Raw genomic sequence first — 23,580 nt, 5'->3', positions numbered from 1 at the left:
TTTTAAATTGTGGAAAATTTGTAAATTGATGTTAGTCTCCAGTTTTGAAAATTGGATTTTAAAATTTTATTTTGATTTATTTTTTCATTGAACAATTATGTCCATCAATTTTTTTACTTAATGCATACTGTATGTTCTTTAACGTGCAGCTTTTAATCCCACGACTGCAACTTAAGGTTAGCATGATCGCGTGGGCGTCTGAGCTGCATTCAAGGTTCATGGGAAAGGCCAGTGTGTGTGTGTGTGTGCATGTAGTGGCCGTATGAACTTTAATGAAGATCCAGCTGACATGGGAGGTCAGAAGATAATTAAAAATGTGAACAGGATGAAGGAGAAAGGTGGTGGTGGTGTGTGTGTGTGGGGGGGTAGTTCCCTTGGGGGTTTATTTGGTTTCTGGTGGGATGGGGCTTTATTAACCTGCTGCTTTGGATCATCATGAACACTTTGGAGGCCAATCTAATAACAATGCTATACCAGCTAATGGCTAGATTCAGCAGTGATTCCCTATGAGTTATAAAGTCATCACCGCGAGCGACTTTTGGACTACGCAAAGAATTGGTCATTACTGGATATTTTCTCGATTTTTATGCAGCCTTTGTAAATGTACCCATGTCTTCCTCTAAGGCATTTTTTTTTTTTTTTTTTTTTTTTTTTTTTGGACCGGTACTCCATTGCATGCATTGCTTTCTGTGGACGTTCATACATATTTAGTATATGTCTGGCTGGCGGCAAGTATCCAATAATCCTAGCTTGGAGGTATCTTGCATTATTATTCCTTCTTTTCATGTTTTTTGTTGCACACCTTGCACACATGCTTTTCATCTGAGCACAAGCATTTTTTATGAAGCCTATAAAAAAAAAAAATACACAGTAATCTCTCACCACTTTAAATTTCTCAGGTTTATTCAATCACGATTTTTGGAAATATCATCGCTGTTTCCTGATTGAATACAGTCTGTAGTGGCTATTTGTTCTTCGAAAATAAACTTAAATTAAATTTAAACTATAATCAAAAGAAAAAAAAACCAAAAAAACCCTTAAACTGTATTATGGAAAGCAGGAAGTGAACAAATTTAACAGTTACTGATTATACAAGTACCATATATATATCACTATATTGACAGTTACTATGGTACCCATTATGTCATTGTATGGTCATATCACCTCATACTTCGGTACATGACAAAAAAACAAACAACAAACTTAAACTATATTAGGAAAGCAGGAAGTGAACAAATGTAACAGTTACTGATTGTAAAAGTACCAGATGGAGGGGTAGGATTTAATAAGCTTTGCTTCTTCCTACTCCTTTTAGACATGTGGAACTGGGAACTGATTATGGGATGCATTCAATTGTAATCTGATGCATGTTCAAATGAAATAAAATATATATTTTTTTAATTTAAAAAAAATATTTTTTTTAAATTAAATAAAAAAAATAAATGAAAAAAACTTAAATTATATTAGAAAATTTGACATTTTTGAGTAATATGAGTGTCAAGGTGAATAAGGGTTTGTTATTTAATGTATACAGAGCTCTCATAATGTTAAAAAACATATTTACAAGGTATGCTCTAACTATGAAAATACTCCATTTATCAATAAGGAACGCGAGGTTGCACGGTGACCGAGTGGTTAGCGTGCAGCCCTCACAGCTAGGAGACCAGAGTTCAATTCCACCCTCGGCCATCTCTGTGTGGAGTTTGGATGTTCTCCCCGTGCATGCGTGGGTTTTCTCCGGGTACTCCGCTTTCCTCCCACATTCCAAAAACATGCTAGGTTAATTAGCGACTCCAAATTGTCCATAGGTATGAATGTGAGTGTGAATGGTTGTTTGCCTATATTTGCCCTGTGATTGGCTGGCCACCAGTCCGAGATATACCCAGCCTCTTACCATAAGACAGCTGGGGTAGGCTCCAGCACAACCTTAGCGGAAATTAATTTATCACGGTTGGGTCTGGAACCAGTTAATAGTGATAAACATGGGATTACTGTAATAAAACATATACTACCTAAGTAAAAAACAATGTCCCAAACTAACTTTTAATAATAGAGAACTAGTCAACCTGCCTCTGATTGGATAATTACTGCGTAGCTGATTATTTTTCACCGCAACAAATTATTAAACCCTACCTGATGCAGCGAGTGAGTTGTTTTTCATGTCTAACAACCATGTTTTACAAAAAATAAACCACTGCTACTTATGACACTGTCCAAATTTTCAGTACAAGGGACCTAGAATAGAACCTTGGTGGACGCCATAAATTAGATTCATTAGAATTGTGATGTTTTCATGAAACAACCGATACTTTTTTGAAATATTTGTCCTTTTGCCTTATTAGTTTTTTCCTTATAACAATCATCCAAGCACCTCCAGACAGTAGTAATGGGGTTGAGTACAAACACTGCCACACAACGCAGAGCTTGCATGTTGGCTGAGCAATCAGCAGCCTCTCAGAGGAGAGGATGCTTTCTCTCTCTCTCTCTCTCTCTCTCTCTCTCTCTCTTTCGTCCATGTTGGAAAGCTTTGATGTGAGCTGCAGTCAACACTAGCAGCGCTCTCCCAACAAGCGCCGTCTCCAGGGGCGATAAAGCCCAGCACAGGAACACTAATGAGCACATTAGAAAGGAAGCCATGGAGGGAAAATGCTACCATTGTAAAAAGGCAATTGGCTCCTGTAGTAATGTCTGGATGCTCCGTCTGCCCACCCAGTGCCACCCAGTGCCTCCCAGTGCATCCACATGCTGTGGGCAGGGGGAATTGACCTTGAGGTTGCTTTCACTGTCCTTCATTGTTTGCCTTCTAAAAGGATGAAATTTGGTTTCTTCAAAAAGTGCTCAAAATTCAGAAACAATTCAGAAAATTCATGGTTTGATTCGATTGCTATTAAAAATACAATTATATTAATTAGATTAATCTTTCCCGGTAAGACTAAGCGACTTATCTTGGCCAATGCTGTAGTTCTCCTCACCTCCACAAATGACAAAGTGTGTCCGACATTCATTCAAACATTCCCGTGTGAAATTCTGTTGACAAATTAAACATTTTTTCTCTTGCTGGGAATCACCAACTCCAACCACTTTTGCCTGAGCTTGCCTCGTAGAAAGATTGCCTAGGAGAGCCATAGGTAACAACCGTAAACAGAGCTGTGGGTCCTAGAGTGTATCTGGCCTACAGCACATGCCCATATAAAGAAACCCGGCTCTCTGTGATGTCACAAAAAGCTGGTATTGGAAAAGCTGTCTGAAACCGAACGTTCAAAGCCATCCAAAACGTATTATTATTGCATTGTTTAACACAAGAATACAACATTCTAACACATGGCATCGTCTGATTGACTGTTTGATTCCGAGTAGGCTCCAGACTACTGTATCAATGCGGATGCATGCATTGTTATACCCCTAAAAAGTACTGTACATTTAGATCTATAGTATAAACAAATGTAATTGTATATATTTTTATGTACATTGACATTGGTTTTAATGAATTTAACCAATTCCGCACAAATTGTGCTTTGTTTTTTAAAGTAATCACCGCCTCTTGTTATAGTACTCAAAACAATGAGCCTATTTGTTGATGATTCGGGCTCTCATTTCGGGACTAGTCTTTAGCGATGTATCTGATCCACTTTAAAATTGTCCTCAAAGAAAACAAATGTGCATTTCTTAAAACAAATCTAGCGATAATGAAGCCGTTCCTTGTGGTGATGCGGGAAAAATCTTCACATTTCACATCCTCTGTGATCCGCCAGCCAGCATGTTTTTTTTTCCTTGAAAGTTGCCCAATGAATCAGTGATTCTTTATGCGGCATCTCTGAGGGAAAAAAAAAAAAAAAAATGGGAGACGTGAAAATGATTTCAAAGAGTCCGGGATGAATCACATTCCCTCTGCAGCTGCCATTTATTAGCACATTTTCATCCATATAGATTTTTCCCTGCAGGGCTTGTGCAACGAGATTTCATTTCAAGATCATTATTCAAGTTCATTAAATTCATCCGATATTCACATGTCATTTATGATTAGTTACAGTGCTTCATTTTGATTGAAACTACTGTAACGAAAGAAAGGATTAATGTACAGTAGAAGCTCTAAAATGCACAGCTAAAGCTAAATGCCATAACTCAAATAAAGGCTATGTAAAAATGGTACTTTTTGGGCTTTGGACTTTTCGACTTGCTGGCTAAAGCTAATCTTAGGAAGTTTGGTTCGTCAAACATTTGATGATGAAGTGATGATAGCAACACATTGAACTCATGTAGCTAAAATAATTGGTCAAAAAAATCTTAAACGTTGGGTGCCACTTAGAACATAATTTTCAGTGCATAAATAAATAAGTTTTTACTCTTTTTTGCCTAGAAATCATCTATGGCGTCCCTCATGGTTCCATCCTAGAACCCCTTCAATTCAATTACTGTCTTACTCCGGCATATAAACCCAAATAAAGGCTATGTAAAAATGGTACTTTTTCAGAGGCAAAATGCCAGTTTTGGACTTTGGACTTGCTGGCTAAAGCTAGCATCGCACACTGTCACTGGTTGAAATGGATGAACACAAACGCTTCCTGTCCCGTCTGCTTGTTTGGTGTTCTACCGCTGAACAACGTCGACACCGAAATTAAAAAAATTAACCGAAAAAAAATAAAAAAAATGAAATATTTCAGGACAATCGGAATGTCAGAACCGGTTTCAATCGATGTACGATGCCCCGACTCTATCCCTCAGGTTTCCATCCTGGAAGCCACTACTTTGGAATTAATTATTCTTAGGGAGTTTGGCTCGTCAAACATTTGATGATGAAAGTGATGATAGCAACACATTGAACTCATGTAGCTAAAATAATTGGTCAAAAATATCTTAAACGTTGGGTGCCACTCAGAACATAATTTTCAGTGCATAAATTTAAGCCTAGAAATCATAAATTTGCCTAGAAATCACCTATGGCGTCCCTCATGGTTCCATCCTAGAACCCCTTCTGTTCAATTAATCTCTTACTCCGGCATATGAAGTTTGGGTAAAAAAAAAATTAAATTTCTTAAGGTGACCAAAATATTTTCAGTGCGTAAATTTAAGTTTTTACTCTTTTTTTGCCTAGAAATCACCCACGGCGTCCCTCATGGTTCAATTCTAGAACCCCTTCAATTCAATTACTCTCTTTTGGGTAAAAAAAAAAAAAAAAATTCAGATCAAATTATTTGACTCTTAAGGTGGCCAAAATATTGGAGGTGTGAGCGACAAAAAATAAGCACTGTTTAGTTATGATTAGTTTATTTATGATTAGTTGCAGTGCTTCATTTTGATTGGAACTACTGTAACAAAAGAAGGGATTAATGTACAGTAGAAGCTCTAAAATGCACAGCTAAAGCTAAATGCCATAACTCAAATAAAGGCTATGTAAAAATGGTACTTTTTTAGAGGCAAAATGCTAGTTTTGGACTTTGAACTTTTCGACTTGCTGGCTAAAGCTAATCTTAGGAAGTTTGGCTCGTCAAACATTTGATGATGAGGGTGATGATAGCAACACATTGAACTCATGTAGCTAAAATAATTGGTCAAAAATATCTTAAACGTTGGGTGCCACTCAGAACATAATTTTCAGTGCATAAATTTAAGCCTAGAAATCATAAATTTGCCTAGAAATCACCTATGGCGTCCCTCATGGTTCCATCCTAGAACCCCTTCTGTTTAATTAATCTCTTACTCCGGCATATGAAGTTTGGGTAAAAAAAAAATTAAATTTCTTAAGGTGACCAAAATATTTTCAGTGCGTAAATTTAAGTTTTTACTCTTTTTTGGCTAGAAATCACCCACGGCGTCCCTCATGGTTCAATTCTAGAACCCCTTCAATTCAATTACTCTCTTTCGGGTAAAAAAAATAATAAATTTCCGATCAGATTCTTTGACTCTTAAGGTGACCAAAAATATTGGAGGTGTGAGTGACAAAAAATAAGCACTGTTTAGTTATGATTAGTTTATTTATGATTAGTTGCAGTGCTTCATTTTGATTGGAACTACTGTAACAAAAGAAGGGATTAATGTACAGTAGAAGCTCTAAAATGCACAGCTAAAGCTAAATGCCATAACTCAAATAAAGGCTATGTAAAAATGGTACTTTTTCACAGGCAAAATGCCAGTTTTCGACTTTGGACTTTTCGACTTGCTGGCTAAAGCTAATCTTAGGAAGTTTGGTTCGTCAAACATTTGATGATGAGGGTGATGATAGCAACACATTGAGCTCATGTAGCTAAAATAATTGGTCAAAAATATCTTAAACGTTGGGTGCCACTCAGAACATAATTTTCAGTGCATAAATAAATAAGTTTTTACTCTTTTTTGCCTAGAAATCATCTATGGGGTCCCTCATGGTTCTATCCTAGAACCCCTTCAATTCAATTACTGTCTTACTCCGGCATGTAAACCCAAATAAAGGCTATGTAAAAATGGTACTTTTTCAGAGGCAAAATGCCAGTTTTGGACTTTGGACTTGCTGGCTAAAGCTAGCATCGCACACTGTCACTGGTTGAAATGGATGAACACAAACGCTTCCTGTGCCGTCTGCTTGTTTGGTGTTCTACCACTGAACAACGTCGACACCGAAATTAAAAAAAAAAGAAATATTTCAGGACAATCGGAATGTCAGAACCGGTTTCAATCGATGTTCGATGCCCCGACTCTATCCCTCAGGTTTCCATCCTGGAAGCCACTACTTTGGAATTAATTATTCTTAGTGAGTTTGGCTCGTCAAACATTTGATGATGAGGGTGATGATAGCAACACATTGAACTCATGTAGCTAAAATAATTGGTCAAAAATATCTTAAACGTTGGGTGCCACTCAGAACATAATTTTCAGTGCATAAATTTAAGCCTAGAAATCATAAATTTGCCTAGAAATCACCTATGGCGTCCCTCATGGTTCCATCCTAGAACCCCTTCTGTTTAATTAATCTCTTACTCCGTCATATGAAGTTTGGGTCAAAAAAAATTTTAATTTCAGATCAGATTCTTTGACTCTTAAGGTGACCAAAATATTTTCAGTGCGTAAATTTAATCAAATTAGAAATCACCATTGGTGTCCCTCATGGTTCCATCCTAGAACCCCTTCAATTCAATTACTCTCTTTTGGGTAAAAAAAAAAAAAAATTTCAGATCAGATTCTTTGACTCTTAAGGTGACCAAAATACTTTTTCAGAGGCAAAATGCCAGTTTTGGGCTTTGGACTTTTTGACTTGCTGGCTAAAGCTAGCATCGCACGCTGTTTGAAATGGATGAACACAAATGCTTCCTGTCCCGTCTGCTTGTTTGGTGTTCTACCGCTGAACAACGTCGACACCGAAATTTAAAAAAATGAAATATTTCAGGACAATCGGAATGTCAGAACCGGTTTCAATCGATGCTCGATACCGGACTCGATCCCTCAGGTGTCCATCTTGGAGGCCACTACTTTTGAATTAATTATTCTTCAAACATTCGTCAAACATTTGATGATGAAGTGATGATAGCAACACATTGAACTCATGTAGCTAAAATGATTGAGCAAAAATATATTAAACACGGCGTCCCTCATGGTTCAATCTTAGGGCCCCTTCTATTTAATTAATCTCTTACTCCGGCATATGAAGTTTTGGTCAAAAAATTGTTACATTTTCATTAAGATCAGATTCTTTGACTCCAAAATATCGGAGGTGAGTGACAAAAAATAAGCACACAAAACATCAATATTTTTTAGCTAGTGACCGCACAAGGATTAGCCAAGGAATGAATGGGAAATGACTGAAAATGATGTTCCAGCATTAAACTATCATTATAATACAAATATTCCTAACATCCGTACAGTGTAAAAAATAATCTACAAGAACAATAACATAACAGATATTTTGGGTTATTGTTTTGTTGCATTTTAAAGTCAATCTCACTCTGCTCTGAATAAGCGGCCGTGCCATACTAGTTTTTGTTTTTTTTTAAACCCGTCACTCTGATAAAATGCAAACCCGTGAAGAATTGACAGCCTCTATTTGCTCGCTCAAGGACAAACGTCATGTCACAGATGACATGTACCGCTATTACCCAACCAATTACAAAACAATACCTGATTTCAATGCAAACATTTATTTATTTGTGTTGAAAATAGTCGCGATCCGACATGATATGATTGATGGCATCCAGGTTTGTGTTATAGTCTGGAAACTACATTCTATTTGATTGATCAGCTCCTCGGGAAGAATATGCCATAACGTGTTTAATTTAAGGTGAAACTGACAGCTTCGCTCCCTCTGGCTCGAAACATCCAACAAGGTGCTGCCAAAATGGATTTTGATTTTTTTTTTTTTTTTTGTAATGGATGCAACATCATACATCATTATCCGTGCCCGAAGTGCTGTGTCACTGAAAGGCCGGGATCTTTCTGTAGCTCACTTCCTGCCCTGCTACTTATACAAGATGGAACAAATAAGAAGGCTAAAGTGTAGCAGACAGCTGGAGAATTGACAGGAAGTCTTGCAAACTATTCAAATAAAATACAAAAAAAAAATACCATACACGGCCTTGACTGTTCCGATACAAATATATCAGATAACCGTGTGTGTCAAAATCAACATTCTCTGTTCGCTTATCTTTAAAGCCGCTGACCTAACAGAGCAGGCACCAAAGTATCAGATTTTTGCATCCCTAATGTGGTCACTGCTGCTGCTGCCGCGATAAAAGCTAAGAAGGGGCTCTGAACACTTTGACAATTATTCCCGCGGACATGCATATATATATTGAGAATGTTGTGTTCTATTTTTCTATTCTCTTTTTTGCTTAGAAATCACCAAAAAAAAAAAAAAAAAAAACGGCGTCCCTCATGGTTCCATCCTAGAACCCCTTTTATTTAATTAATCTCTTACTGCGGCATATGAAGTTTGGGGTCAAAAAATTTTTACATTTGCATTAAGGTCACCAAAATATTGGAGGTGTGACTGACAAAAAAATAAGCACTGTTTACCACACAAAACATCACTGCTTGCAGTTTTAATCTTGTATTGATGTCGTTAGATTGTCAATTATGGGCCGATTTCACTCATTGATGATGGGAATCGGCAGCATAAAACCATGATTTGAGCATCGTTGGGATTTATTGTTTTTGGACCAAATTTTTGAAAATTGTTTTATTGATTTAAAAAATGGAATCAATTACCAAAAAAGTTGTGTAAATATTTATAATTTGCTGTGGTGACACATCCAGCAGTGAGATACTTTCTCGGAATTTACTTAAATTTACTTGAATTTACTTACTACAAATGAAAGAATGAAATACTATCTAAAACTAAATACACAAATTCCGTAACAGGCAGGAAAAAAAATTCAAAAATATTAAAAATTCCAAAAACAGGTGGACATTGGAGCCGAAATGAAAAACCCAATTCCTGTTAAATGTCATAAAATAAAATATGTCATAAAATGCCATGTTTTACCTTCTTTTCTGATGCTGTAATCAACTGTGGCATTCCCCAGGGTTCCACTTTAGGGCCCCTTGTATTTCATTTGTATCTTATGCTGATGTTGCAAGTTTAAGCGGTATAACATTCTAACCACTCGACCCCAATAGCAGTCATTATACAGAAATTGAATACTATCCAAGACTAAATACACAAATTCCATAACAGGCAGGAAAAAAAAATCCAAAATTTAAAAAATTCCAAAAACAGGTGGACATTGGAGCCCAAATGAAAAACCCAATTGCTTTTAAATGTCATAAAATTAAATATGTCATAAAATGCCATTTTTAACCTTCTTTTCTGGTGCTGTAATCAACTGTGGCATTACTCAGGGTTCCACTTTAGAGCCCCTTGTATTTCATTTGTATCTTATGCTGATGTTGCAAGTTTAAGCGGTATAACATTCTAACCACTCGACCCCAATAGCAGTCATTATACAGAATTGAATACTATCTAAGACTAAATACACAAATTCCACAACAGGGCAGGAAAAAAAAATTCAAAAATTTAAAAAAATCCAAAAACAGGTGGACATTGGAGCCCAAATGAAAAACCCAATTGCTGTTAAATGTCATAAAATAAAATATGTCATAAAATGCCATGTTTTACCTTCTTTTCTGGTGCTGTAATCAACTGTGGCATTCCTCAGGGTTCCACTTTAGAGCCCCTTGTATTTCATTTGTATCTTATGCTGATTTTGCAAGTTTAAGCGGTATAACATTCTAACCACTCGACCCCAATAGCAGTCATTATACAGAAACTGAAAAATGTACAATTATGGGCCAATTTCACTCATTGATGATGGGAATCGGCAGCATAAAACCATGATTTGAGCATCGTTGGGATTTATTGTTTTTGGACCAAATTTTTGAAAATTGTTTTATTTATTTAAAAAATTTAATCAATTACCAAAAAAGTTGTGTAAATATTTATAATTTGCTGTGGTGACACATCCAGCAGTGAGATACTTTCTCGGAATTTACTTAAATTTCCTTGAATTTACTTACTACAAATGAAAGAATGAAATACTATCTAAAACTAAATACACAAATTCCGTAACAGGCAGGAAAAAAAATTCAAAAATTTCAAAAATTTTAAAAATTCCAAAAACAGGTGGACATTGGAGCCGAAATGAAAAACCCAATTCCTGTTAAATGTCATAAAATAAAATATGTCATAAAATGCCATGTTTTACCTTCTTTTCTGGTGCTGTAATCAACTGTGGCATTCCCCAGGGTTCCACTTTAGGGCCCCTTGTATTTCATTTGTATCTTATGCTGATGTTGCAAGTTTACATTCTGTTTAATGTCTTGTAAATTTGTCTTTATTAGTGGAAATAAGTGAAGAACCCGATCCTGACTGTTTTAGTGTTTTATACAAGATACAAGATACAATTGACAATTATTGTTTATTGTCTTTTTTTTATGTCCAAAATCTTCTAAAAACAGGGCTATTTGCATGTTCCATATAAGCGCTAAAAAGTGATTTAGATAGTACTGTTTCCTCTCACACAGCAGTATCGGGCCCCCCCGAAAGCAACATACATCACTTTTTGTGTTCCATCTGATTTCTCATCATCTCTTGGGCTTTACATCACGAGCCCCCAGATTGATCGATCAATGGCCATAAACAAAACACAGATTGAACGAGACACTGGGGCACAACAAAAGATTACTTTGTTTTTATTTCGCCACCAGTGATCGTTGGTGAGAGCAGCTGTCGAGAGACGGCCAGCGGCCAACACGCGAGGTGTTGCGGCCGTTCAAAAATTTGTGCCAGATGGGTGCGGAATGGCAAATAGGAAAAATATCAGTGCTTGGAATTTTGAAAACAGACAAATAATAAAAAGGGGAGAATGCTATGTAATCCAATTGTTATGGTAAGGTATTGTGTGTAATACCAGTCAATCCCATTAGCAGTGCTACGCAAAACTATGTGTGTGCATCGTCTCGATGCTTGTGCATCTTCATCCGCTAGCGTGTCGCTACACGGGCTAGCTCCCAATATTGATATGTCGGCCTGACAGCTGTGCATATATCACCGGGTGGAGCTCTCTGCATTGCAGTGCTGAGGGATGGCAGCCATGCTCTTGATGTTGTAAGAGGCGTTCAGGGTCAAACAACACAAGGGAATTAAGTGCACATCACAAGGCCCGTCGATCTGTTTTTTTATGTAATGTAGTCGTATCATATTGTTGCTTCACTTTCCTTGACATATTAATTTATTACTGTTTTATTATTACTGACAGCAAGGTAAGAATGCAGACGATATTGTTTGTATGGTCGCCGGAAAATTACAACCCCAATATTTTGGGTCTTGGGTACACACTGAGTGAAAAGTAAGTAATTATATTCATCAATTATTATTGATGTTTCTCCAGAAAACCAATTGTATTTATTACAAATGCCGCCATCGATCAGCCATCAATAATCAATACCTGCAAATTTCCTGTATGTTCTCTTTAAAAAGTTAGTCAAATATGTTTTTGTCTAAATGTAAGTGATTTTAAGGTTGCATTTTTGTTATCATATAGCTAGTAGCAGGGGTGCAACCAGGAATTTTGGTTAGCCCCCCCCCCCGTTATTCGGATATTTTTGGACCCCCTGGCAGTCAGAGGGCGTTAGAATAATCCCAATAGCATTCATTCATTCATTCATTTTCTACCGCTTATCCTCACGAGGGTTGCAGGGGGTGCTGGAGCCTATCCCAGCTGTCTTTGGGCGAGAGACCTAGCATGTTTAACCTAGCATGTTTTTGGAATGTGGGAGGAAACCGGAGTACCCGGAGAAAACCCGACCGGAGATGGCCGAGGGTGGAATCGAACTCGAGTCTCCTAGCTGTGTGGCCTGTGCGCTAACCACTCAGTCCATAATACAGTCATTAAGTTTCAAAAATTCATAAATTAATTAATTGATCGCTGTCTTGTGGTTGACTATAGCCTATTATTAGTCTAATCAAATATTGCAATACATTCATTCATTTTCTACTGGGTGCTGGAGCCTATCCCAACTGTCTTCGGGCGGGGTACACCCTGGACTGTTCGCCAACCAATCACAGGGCACATATAGACAAACAACCATTCACACTCACATTCATACCTATGGACAATTTGGAGTCGCTAATTAACCTAGCATGTTTTTGGAATGTGGGAGGAAACCGGAGTGCCCGCAGAAAACCCATGCATGCACTGGGGGAGAACATCCACACAGAGATGGCCGAGGGTGGAATTGAACCCTGGTCTCCCACTCGACCCCAATTTATGTTATAAAATGCCATGTTTTTCCTTGTTTTCTGCTGCCGTAATCAACTGTGGCATCCCTCAAGGTTCCACTTTAGGGCCCCTTGTATTTCATTTGTATCTTATGCTGATGTTGCAAGTTTAAGCAGTATAACATTCTAACCACTCAACCCCAATAGCAGTCATTATACAGAAATTTAATTTGGGCCGATTTCACTCATTGATGATGGGAATCGGCAGCATAAAACCATGATTGGAGCATCGTTAGGATTTATTTTTTTGGACCAAATTTTTGAAAATGTATTCATTTATTTTATTTGTGGGTAAAAAAAATTGAATCAATTACCAAAAAAGTCTTGTTAATATTTATAATTTGCTGTGGTGGCACATTCAGCAGTGAGATACTTTCTCTGAATTTACTCAAACATGGCTTATAATTTCAATACATTTAAAAATGTTCATTTTACAAATGAAAGAATGAAATACTATCCAAAACTAAATACACAAATTCCACAGGAAAAAAAAATCAAAAATTCCAAAAACAGGTGGACATTGGAGCCCAAATGAAAAAAACAGTTGCTGTTAAATGTCATAAAATAAAATATGTCATAAAATGCCGCGTTTTACCTTCTTTTCTGGTGCTGTAATCAACTGTGGCATTCCTCAGGGTTCCACTTTAGAGCCCCTTGTATTTCATTTGTATCTTATGCTGATGTTGCAAGTTTAAGCGGTATAACATTCTAACCACTCGACCCCAGTAGCAGTCATTATACAGAAATTAAAAAATGTACAATTATGGGCCGATTTCACTCATTGATGATGGGAATCGGCAGCATAAAACCATGATTTGAGCATCGTTGGGATTTATTTTTTTGGACCAAATTTTTGAAAATGTATTCATTTATTTTATTTGTGGGTAAAAAAAAATTGAATCAATTACCAAAATAGTCTTGTTATTGTTTAGAATTTGCTGTGGTGCACATTCAGCAACGAGATACTTTCTCAGAATTTACTCAAACATAGCTTATAATTTCAATAAATTAAAAAATTTTCATTTTACAAATGAAAGAATGAAATACTATCTAAGACTAAATACACAAATTCAATGTCATAAAATAAAATATGTCATAAAATGCCATGTTTTACCTTCTTTTCTGGTGCCGTAATGAAGTGTGGCATCCCTCAGGGTTCCACTTTAGGGCCCCTTGTATTTCATTTGCATCTTGTGCTGATGTTGCAAGTTTACATTCTGTTTAATGTCTTGTAAATTTGTCTTTATTAGTAGAAATAAGTGAAGAACCCTATCCAGACTGTTTTAGTGTTTTATACAAGATACATTGACAAGTCCTCAAAGTACACACACACACCTCAGTGCAGACTTTGCCTTTCCTTAAGGACTGTGTCTTTGGTTTTTAAAGACAAAGACTGAATCACTGAACTTATTTACCAGCGCTCAGCTCTTTAGCCTTTGAGATTTGTTGACAAAGCTCTTGTTGTAGTCGGCACACAAAGAAAGAAAAACTGAAGAAAGGTGCCTTTGCGGTTGTTGTTGCTGCAAATGAATAAATAAAATAAATAAAATACTCACCTGATCCTTATAAGCTAACATTTTTCCCCTTACTTTGCTTTCAGCTATGGTCCCAACACAGCCTAGCCTGCGCTCAGAGGTCTTCAAACCTTGCATCGACGATAAGGACTTGGCGTTTTGCCTCAACGAGGGGGAGTGCTCGATTATTGAAACTGTGGCCGGGGTCCACCGACATTGCAGGTGAGTCCTTGTGGAAGAAAATAATAACTGAAAACATAACACACACATATACACACACACGTACAGGAAATATGCAAACAAACATACTCAAAGTCCATAATCGCTTCAACCACTAACTGAGGGATCAGAGATGCTTTGGCCGCATTAGCTTCAGCTGAGTCGCTGATCCACACAAACAAACTGGATCTGCTTGGAAACATTTCTTCAACATTGGCGCAAACGGAACAATATATCAGCGATCTGAAGTACTGAATATCAAACCCAAATATAACATTTATCTCAGTTTTGATTGCATTACGTTGTATTATTATGATACCAAAACAATTGACTAGCATCACAAGCTTATATTTAGGTTCATAGTTTCCATTTTCCCTTTCCTATATCATTACTGGTGTCCCTCAGGGTTCCACCCAAGGGCCCCTTGGGAGGAATTGATTCTGCTACTACTACTTCATCATTCTAAGAGCTGTTGGGAATAAATCAAACTACTAAGTATCTAGTACTACTACTACTTCATCATACTAAGAGCTGTTGGGAATAAATCATACTACTAAGTATCTAGTACTACTACTACTTCATCATTCTAAGAGCTGTTGCTATTGTTTTGATACCAACACAATTGAGTAGCATCACAAGCTTATATCTAGGTACTTAAAGTTGAGAATTTTCATTTTACCTTTCCCATATTAGTACTGGTGTCCCTCAGGGTTCCACCCAAGGGCCCCTTCTATTTCATTAATTCATCACACTGTTTGTGTAATAAATATTTTATTTTATTTGGAAATTTTAAATTGATTCTGCTGCAGCAAAATAAGGGAATAAATCATACAACTAAGTATCTACTACTACTACTTCATCATACTAAGAGGTGTTGGGAATAAATCATACTACTAAGTATCTAGTACTATTACTACTACTTCATCATACTAAGAGCTGTTGCTATTATTTTGATACCAACACAATTGAGTAGCATCACAAGCTTATATCTAGGTACTTTAGAGTTAAGAGTTTTCATTTTACCTTTCCCATATTAGTACTGGTGTCCCTCAGGGTTCCACCCAAGGGCCCCTTCTATTTCATTCATTCACCACACTGTTTGTTTAATAAAATATTTTATTTTATTTGGACATTTTTAATTGATTCTGCTCCAGCAAAATAAGGGAATAAGTCATACTACTAGGTATCTACTACTACTACTACTTCATCATACTAAGAGCTGTTGGGAATAAATCATACTACTAAGTATCTACTACTACTACTACTTCATCATACTAAGAGCTGTTGCTATTATTTTGATGCCAACACAATTGAGTAGCATCACAAGCTTATATCTAGGTAATTTAGAGTTAAGAGTTTTCATTTTACCTTTCCCATATCAGTACTGGTGTCCCTCAGGGTTCCACCCAAGGGCCCCTTCTATTTCATTAATTCATCACACTGTTTGTGTATTAAAATATTTTATTTTATTTGGAAATTTTACATTGATTCTACTGCAGCAAAATAAGGGAATCAATCATCCTAAGTATCTATTACTTCTACTACTTCATCATACTAAGAGCTATTGGGAATAAATCATACTACTAAGTATCTAGTATTACTACTACTTCATCATACTAAGAGCTGTTGCTATTATTTTGATACCAAAACAATTGAGTAGCATCACAAGCTTATATTTAGGTTCATAGTTTCCATTTTCCCTTTCCCATATCACTACTGGTGTCCCTCAGGGTTCCACCCAAGGGCCCCTTCTATTTCATTAATTCATCACACTGTTTGTGTATTAAAACATTTTATTTTATTTGGAAACTTTTAAATGGATTCTGCTGCAGCAAAATAAGGGAATACAATATTTTTTTTTTTCGAAAAACGAGTATGGTTTGTCTTTGAGGTGCAGGTAGACAGCGGCGTGTTGACCAGAATAGTTAACCATCGAGTTTTGGATATGATGTAGTGTTTTGCTAACCAAAGTTGCTAAGATGTTGGCATTATCTTACATATTTATCTGTACAATTCATAATCGGTCTATAATAATACACTGAATGGGTGAAATTTGGTTTCTCGGTAAACGTGATTAAACATACACATGGTTCCTAGTTGTCAAAAAACAACTTTAAGTGCTGAAGGGTGTATAAAAAAATATAAACTAGCTTGAATAAACTTCTGCCAGTTCACTTTGAGTGTGTTATTGCATGAAATAAGGCAAGCCCAATATGTTGCCTTCAGATGTGATATGAATGCAGGGAATCTTTATATTTACACTCTTTAATGAGCGGATACAAGACGTTGCTTTGGACCCTCTCTGCATATTTACTCCCCCTTGTGGCTCCCTGATCCCCTTAGGATTTCATTCAGCTTTAAAAATGTATCACTTCAAAAATACTTGATGAAAAGTATACGGAGGGGAAGAAAGAATGGGAAAATCACTCAAACTATGAAAGAAAGTAAAAAATAATATATAGGTTACTGGAAGTGTTGTAGTAGATTAGAATTTAAAGGCAATAAAGTACACTTCGACAATTTTAGGCAAGTTGTTTTTTGTAGATTTGCAAAAATTCAACTCGTTTTTTGCTCAGTGGGTGTCATAATTGCATTTTAAATGTAATGGAAAAATAATAATAATAATAACTAAAGGCCTGCACTCTATTCATGAAATGAGTAAGTCATTGAGTCATTAATTGAAAGCAGAGTTTTGAACACAAAATCTGTTTATTATTTTATAAAACACCTCCTTTTTGCCGTTTTTCTCCTTCCTTCTTTTATTTCTCCTTTGGTCTTCTCTCCTCCTTTCTGCAGGATGTTCATGTTTGCCAATGCTAATAAGGCTCCCAAAATAAACATGCAAATGTGGAGTTTAAGACCTACTTCCACATGAGCGCTAAGGCTGGCTCCCTATATTTTTTTTTACTTTTTTTTTTTTAACACAGCGCCGTACGCAAGACAGGTCAGAATTTCCACATGATAATTAAAGGCTAATTTGAACATTTTCAAAATGAAAGCGTTCAAGACCTCATTTTGCATTTTTACGCAGTAAAGAGTAACTTTTGGCAGGTTATTATTTATATAATAATATTTATTATTATATTATAATTAATTATAAATAAATGTATTATTATTATATAATATATATATTATTATTATTTTTTTTTATTTTTATTATTATTAGCCCATAATCCATAATTATATAATTATATATAATATATAATTATTATAAATATTAATATTAATCATAATACCTAGTATTAATATTATTTATAAAATAAGAATATTTATTATTATAATTAATTATAAATAAATAATTAATTATTATTATATAATATATTATTATTAATATATAATACATTTTATATAATAATACTTATTATTATCAATAATTAATTAAAAATCATGAATTAATGATTGTAAAATATAATAATTATTATTATCATTATTATTATTATTATTTCTTACAACTACATAATGTGTAGACTGTATTTATGGACACAAATAGGCCTGTAAAAACTATATAAATAATAAATAATCACATTTATTCTTAAAAATTGTCAATATTAATAATAATAATTTTGACAAACATTGTCATTAAATATTATAGTATTTAATCTAAAAGGGATTAAATCATTGAAAATAAAATGTACACTATTTGTCCACTTTGTATCAAAAGCTCAAGGTAGTGCGGGTCTACTATCACCATGGTAACACCTTCCCTCTGTATTGTGAGGACTGATGCACGCATATTTACATCCCGCTATTATCGCCTCCATTGAGTTGGAGGCTAATAAATGCATTATTGATCACTGCCGTCACTGTTCATTCCATTCCACGTTTGATTGCTGCATCGAAAAACAATTAAATCGACAAAGAGTACAATTGAATTGACACCTCGAGATGCTTGAAGGTGGACACTCAGGGGACGCAATATTAGGAACCCCAGCACTCTTATTAAACACAAGTCACAAGTGGATATTATGTATTTTCTAGTTAATACATGAGACATACAGTATACAGTAATTGTAGTTTTGAATTTTGCGGTTTCATTCTATTCGATTTTTTTTTTTTTTACAAAACATTGATTTGCAATTAAATGTCTATTATTACTTTAAAAAAAACTATCCTGTACAGAAACCAGAAGTAAATATATGTCTTATGTGGCTTTTTTGTGGCTTATTTTTACTGTAAAGATGACTATAGGGGTGTTATGACATGTCTAGAGGGCTCTAATAATGTTAAAAAATATATTTAGACGGCCGTGAGGAGGTTTCTATGCTATGCTATGCTATGCTATGCTATGCTATGCTATGCTATGCTATGCTATGCTATGCTATGCTATGCTATGTTCCATTTAGAATGAAGACTTCTTACTTCCAGACTCGGTTGTGATAAATGAATTTCTGCGAAGTAGGATTCAATATGAATTAATTGAATATTTCCATAGTTGGAAATATAGTTCCACGTGTTTTTTTTACATAATTAGAGCCCTGAAATAACATGAATAACAGACACAAAATAAATATTAAATTATTAATTTAAATAATAATAATAATAATAATAATAATAATAATAATAATAATAATAATAATAATAATAATAATAATAATAATAATAATAATAATAATAATAATAATAATAATAATAATAATAATAATAATAATAATAATAATAATAATAATAATAATAATAATAATAATAATAATAATAATAATAATAACCTCCCCTGTGCTTTCCACTGTCTCGTGTCCCTGGCTGACATCGGCTAGCTCGTCATGTTAGCCTCTGGGACGCTAGCACTTAGCCATTCAGTGAAGCAAAAATTTGAAGGTCTTGACGTTCTCGCCAGCTCCTCCTCGGTAACTGAATTCATGTCTCCCATGATGATAGAAGGTCCGGAAGGCTTGAATTTCCACTTCCTTGCTAGCTGCTTGACTTTCATCTTAGCCTGCGGTGCGTTCGATATCAATGGGTAGACAGGGAATCACATGGATTGCTATTGTATAGTCATATCACCTCGTACTTCGGTACGTGACAAAAATAAAATGTTGTTTTTTTTTTTAATTTAATTTTTTTTTTTTTAAATGTAAAAAATTTTAAAACACATTTTTAAAAAATTAAAACAAATTTAAAAACACATTTTTAAAAAATTAAAAACAATTAAAAAAAATTAAAAACATTTTAAAAATTAAAACATTTTAAAAAAATTTAAAAATTAAAAAATGTTTGAAAATTAAAAAAAAACTATATTAGGAAAGCAGGAAGTGAACAAATGTAACAGTTACTGATTGTAAAAGTACCAGATGGAGGGGTAGGATTTAATAAGCTTTGCTTCTTCCTACTCCTTTTGGACATGTGGAACTGTGAACTGATTATGGGATGCATTCAATTGTAATCTGATGCATGTTCAAATGAAATAAAACAATTACCATTACCATACACACATCATTAGTTATTACTCTCCAAGAGAAATTCACATTTTCAGCAGCTCTGCAAAAATGGGTGCCCGGCACACAAAAGATTACCTCATCAAACTGCTTCTCAAGCGTGTAAACAAATGACAGTTGTCACTGGTGGCAAACTAGCTTGTTCCTTCCATCCATCCATTTATTAGATACGCTGCCTATCCTCAGTAGGAATGGAACAATTCCTGGAATTCTTCTTCTTTCTCGTTGGGCTTTTCCCTTCAGGGGATCGCCACAGCAAATCAATCTCCTCCATTGCATCTGTCTCTCTCACACCAAGTACCTTCATGTCCTCCTTCACTACATCCATAAACCTCCTCTTTGGTCTTCCTCTAACGCCTCCTACCTGGCAACATCCTTCTACCAATATATTCACTATGTCTCTTCTGGACATGTCCCAACCATCTCTTTAACTTTATCTCCAAGGCCTCTAACATGTAATGTCCCTCTGATGTACTCCTTCCTGATCCTATCCATCATGGTCACTCCCAATGAGAACCTCAGCATCCTCATCTCTACTACCTCCGGTTAACATGTAATGTCGCTCTGATGTACTCGTTCCTGATCCTATCCATCATGGTCACTCCCAATGAGAACCTCAGCATCCTCAGCTCTGCTACCTCCGGCTAACATGTAATGTCCCTCTGATGTACTCCTTCCTGATCCTATCCATCATGGTCACTCCCAATGAGAACCTCAGCATCCTCATTTCTGCTACCTCCGGCTAACATGTAATGTCGCTCTGATGTACTAATTCCTGATCCTATCCATCATGGTCACTCCCAATGAGAACCTCAGCATCCTCATTTCTGCTACCCCCGGCTAACATGTAATGTCGCTCTGATGTACTAATTCCTGATCCTATCCATCATGGTCACTCCCAATGAGAACCTCGGCATCCTCATTTCTGCTACCTCTGGCTAACATGTAATGTCCCTCTGATGTACTCGTTTCTGATCCTATCCATCCTGGTCACTCCCAATGAGAACCTCAGCATCCGCATCTCTGGTACCTCCGGCTAACATGTAATGTCCCTCTGATGTACTCCTTCCTGATCCTATCCATCATGGTCACTCCCAAAGATACTGAGTGTTGGATTTTTGTGCCTTTTGGATTATTGGGACTCAGGAGAGTTGGTGATGAATGGAGTTACTTGGGGAATTTACAGTATTACCACAAAAGTCACACAATACAACGGTGATATTGAGTGAGTAGATGCAACAGTAAGCGCTGCTTCATTCTGTTAAGCTCTGCTTCTTCCTGCTCCTTTTCAGACAAATAACAATGAATATGTGAAGCATTTCAATGTAAAAATAATGCATGCTGCCACATGGGACATAAAAATACAATTATTGCAAGATGTATTTTATGAAAAAGACAATGATAGTCTGTTTTACGGCTCAGCATTGTAGGTATTTTTTATGAAGTACTGCAAGTAAGCATGTGAACATGCTGCAAGACCTAATAGATTTGGACTTTAATTGTTGCTGTAAACCGTGACGCATGGCGCATAAGCACTTTTTTTGTGTGATGATCATATCTAATGGAAATAACTGTCACCATTGATCATTCCACATGGATGACCTTGGCGAGGCTCAGCTATTATTGATGATACTCCTCGGGCAATTTTGCATTAAAAAAAAAAAAAGATTCCACTTCAAAACTGCTGCACAGAAAATGGCGACCATGTGTTAAAACAGGCACCGTTATTGTGTTGTTATTTTACAAATACACCACATGGTGACACTGTTTTTAAACCCTTAAATTTTATTCATTTTATTCATTTTTTACTGCTTATCCTCACAAGGGTTACAGGGGGTGCTGGAGCCTATCCCAGCTGTCTTCAGGCGAGAGGCGGGGTACACCCTGGACTGGTGGCCAGCCAATCATAGGGCACATATAGTCAAACAACCATTCACACTCACATTCATACCTATGGACAATTTGGAGTCGCTAATTAACCTAGCATGTTTTTGGAATGTGGGAGGAAACCGGAGTACCCGGAGAAAACCCGGCCAGAGATTGCCGAGGGTGGAATCGAACTCGAGTCTCCTAGCTGTGTGGCCTTTGCGCTAACCATTCAGTCCATAATACAGTCATTAAGTTTCAAAAATTCATAAATTAATTAATTGATCGCTGTCTTGTGGTTGACTATAGCCGATAATTAGTCAAATCAAATATTGCAATACATTCATTCATTAATTCATTTTCTACCGCTTATTCTCACGAGGGTCGTGGGCATGCTGGAGCCTATCCCAGCTGTCTTCTCTTTGGGCGAGAGGCGGGGTACACCCTGGACTGGTGGCCAGCCAATCACAGGGCACATATAGTCAAACAACCATTCACACTCACATTCATACCTATGGACAATTTGGAGTCGCTAATTAACCTAGCATGTTTTTGGAATGTGGGAGAAAACCGGAAAAAACCCACACATGCAAACTCCCCACAGAGATGGAATTGAACTTGGGTCTTCTAGCTGTGAGGCCTGTGCTAACCACTTATCCACTGTGCAGATTGACATAAAACTTCTCACATAGCACAATGGGCTCTGTAACTTGAGTCTGTAATATTTGAGCTACATTTGTATGGTCACCATCAAGAAAAACGGACTAATTAAATTCCATATAAGGTAGCATCGCTTCCAGTCTGTAATTGGGTCAACCCACGGGTCCTAATGGGAAGTTTTTCCTAGGAAATATATGAATGTTTGCAGTCTTTTATGTTGTTATTTTAATGCAAAACTCGTATTCTCTCATAATCAAAGAAAAAAAATTTGCAGTAACACTATTCAGCTTCCTCCCTTGTGATGATGCAAAGCCACTGCAAGCTTAACAACATCATCAAAAATAAGGAAATAATACTAACGCAACACGGCACCTCCCTGAAATCATGAATTGTTTGGTGTTTTTAAATCGCGGGTTGCCAGATGCTTAAAAGTGAATTGAAACAGGAGAGACGTTCGTGTTCTACAAGCAATAATTACATCACAAGTGACAAATAATTAGGGCTTTCATCCAAGTCTGAATTGTTTTGATGGATGGCGGCAAACATGATGAAAAGAGGTTGAGGTTACCCTGGCAACTCGACGACGCAAGCAATTAGGATGTTGTTATTGTTGCAGATGTTCCCTCCGATGCATTTGTTGGGGCGCATATCAAGATCAGAGGTCACTCTTTACTCTTTTCGGCATCGTTTTGAACGTTCTTCAGTCCTTTCATGCGTCTTTGCTGCTTTGAAAGGACAAACTGAAGGACAGACTTAGATAACGCTCAAGTCGCTACATATTCTATTCATATAAGTTCATGTTATTAGCATTACAACAAATTGGAAAGGATAAGATTTTTTTTTTTTTAAATCACCAGTATTTGATTTTTTTTATTGAAAATTAATATTATTTAGCGACTCCAAATTGTCCATAGGTATGAATGTGAGTGTGAATGGTTGTTTGTCTATATGTGCCCTGTGATTGGCTGGCCACCAGTCCAGGGTGTACCCCGCCTCTCGCCTGAAGACAGCTGGGATAGGCTCCAGCAACCCTTGTGAGGAAAAGCGGTAGAAAATGAATGAATGAATGAATGAATGAATGAGTTCTCCTCCTATTTTGTGTGGAAGTGGTAACTTTTTGGCTTCTTATTTTGTCTTTCCCACCCAC

At 36.3% G+C, this 23,580-nt stretch overlaps 1 protein-coding gene across 1 annotated transcript in view; it reads left to right on the top strand.

Moving 5' to 3' along the window:
• Positions 1 to 23,580, top strand: part of nrg3b (neuregulin 3b) — a 268,690-nt gene that overhangs the window by 137,645 nt on the left and 107,465 nt on the right. The window contains exon 2 of the mRNA XM_058061816.1: positions 14,343 to 14,478. Coding sequence (XP_057917799.1) covers positions 14,343 to 14,478 — 136 coding nt within the window. The remainder of the gene's footprint in view (positions 1 to 14,342; positions 14,479 to 23,580) is intronic.

Source organism: Doryrhamphus excisus, chromosome 22, assembly GCF_030265055.1.
Source record: "Doryrhamphus excisus isolate RoL2022-K1 chromosome 22, RoL_Dexc_1.0, whole genome shotgun sequence".
Lineage (NCBI taxonomy): Eukaryota > Metazoa > Chordata > Actinopteri > Syngnathiformes > Syngnathidae > Doryrhamphus > Doryrhamphus excisus.
Note: the sequence above shows the minus strand (reverse complement) of the source record. Positions and strands in the feature narration are given on the sequence as shown.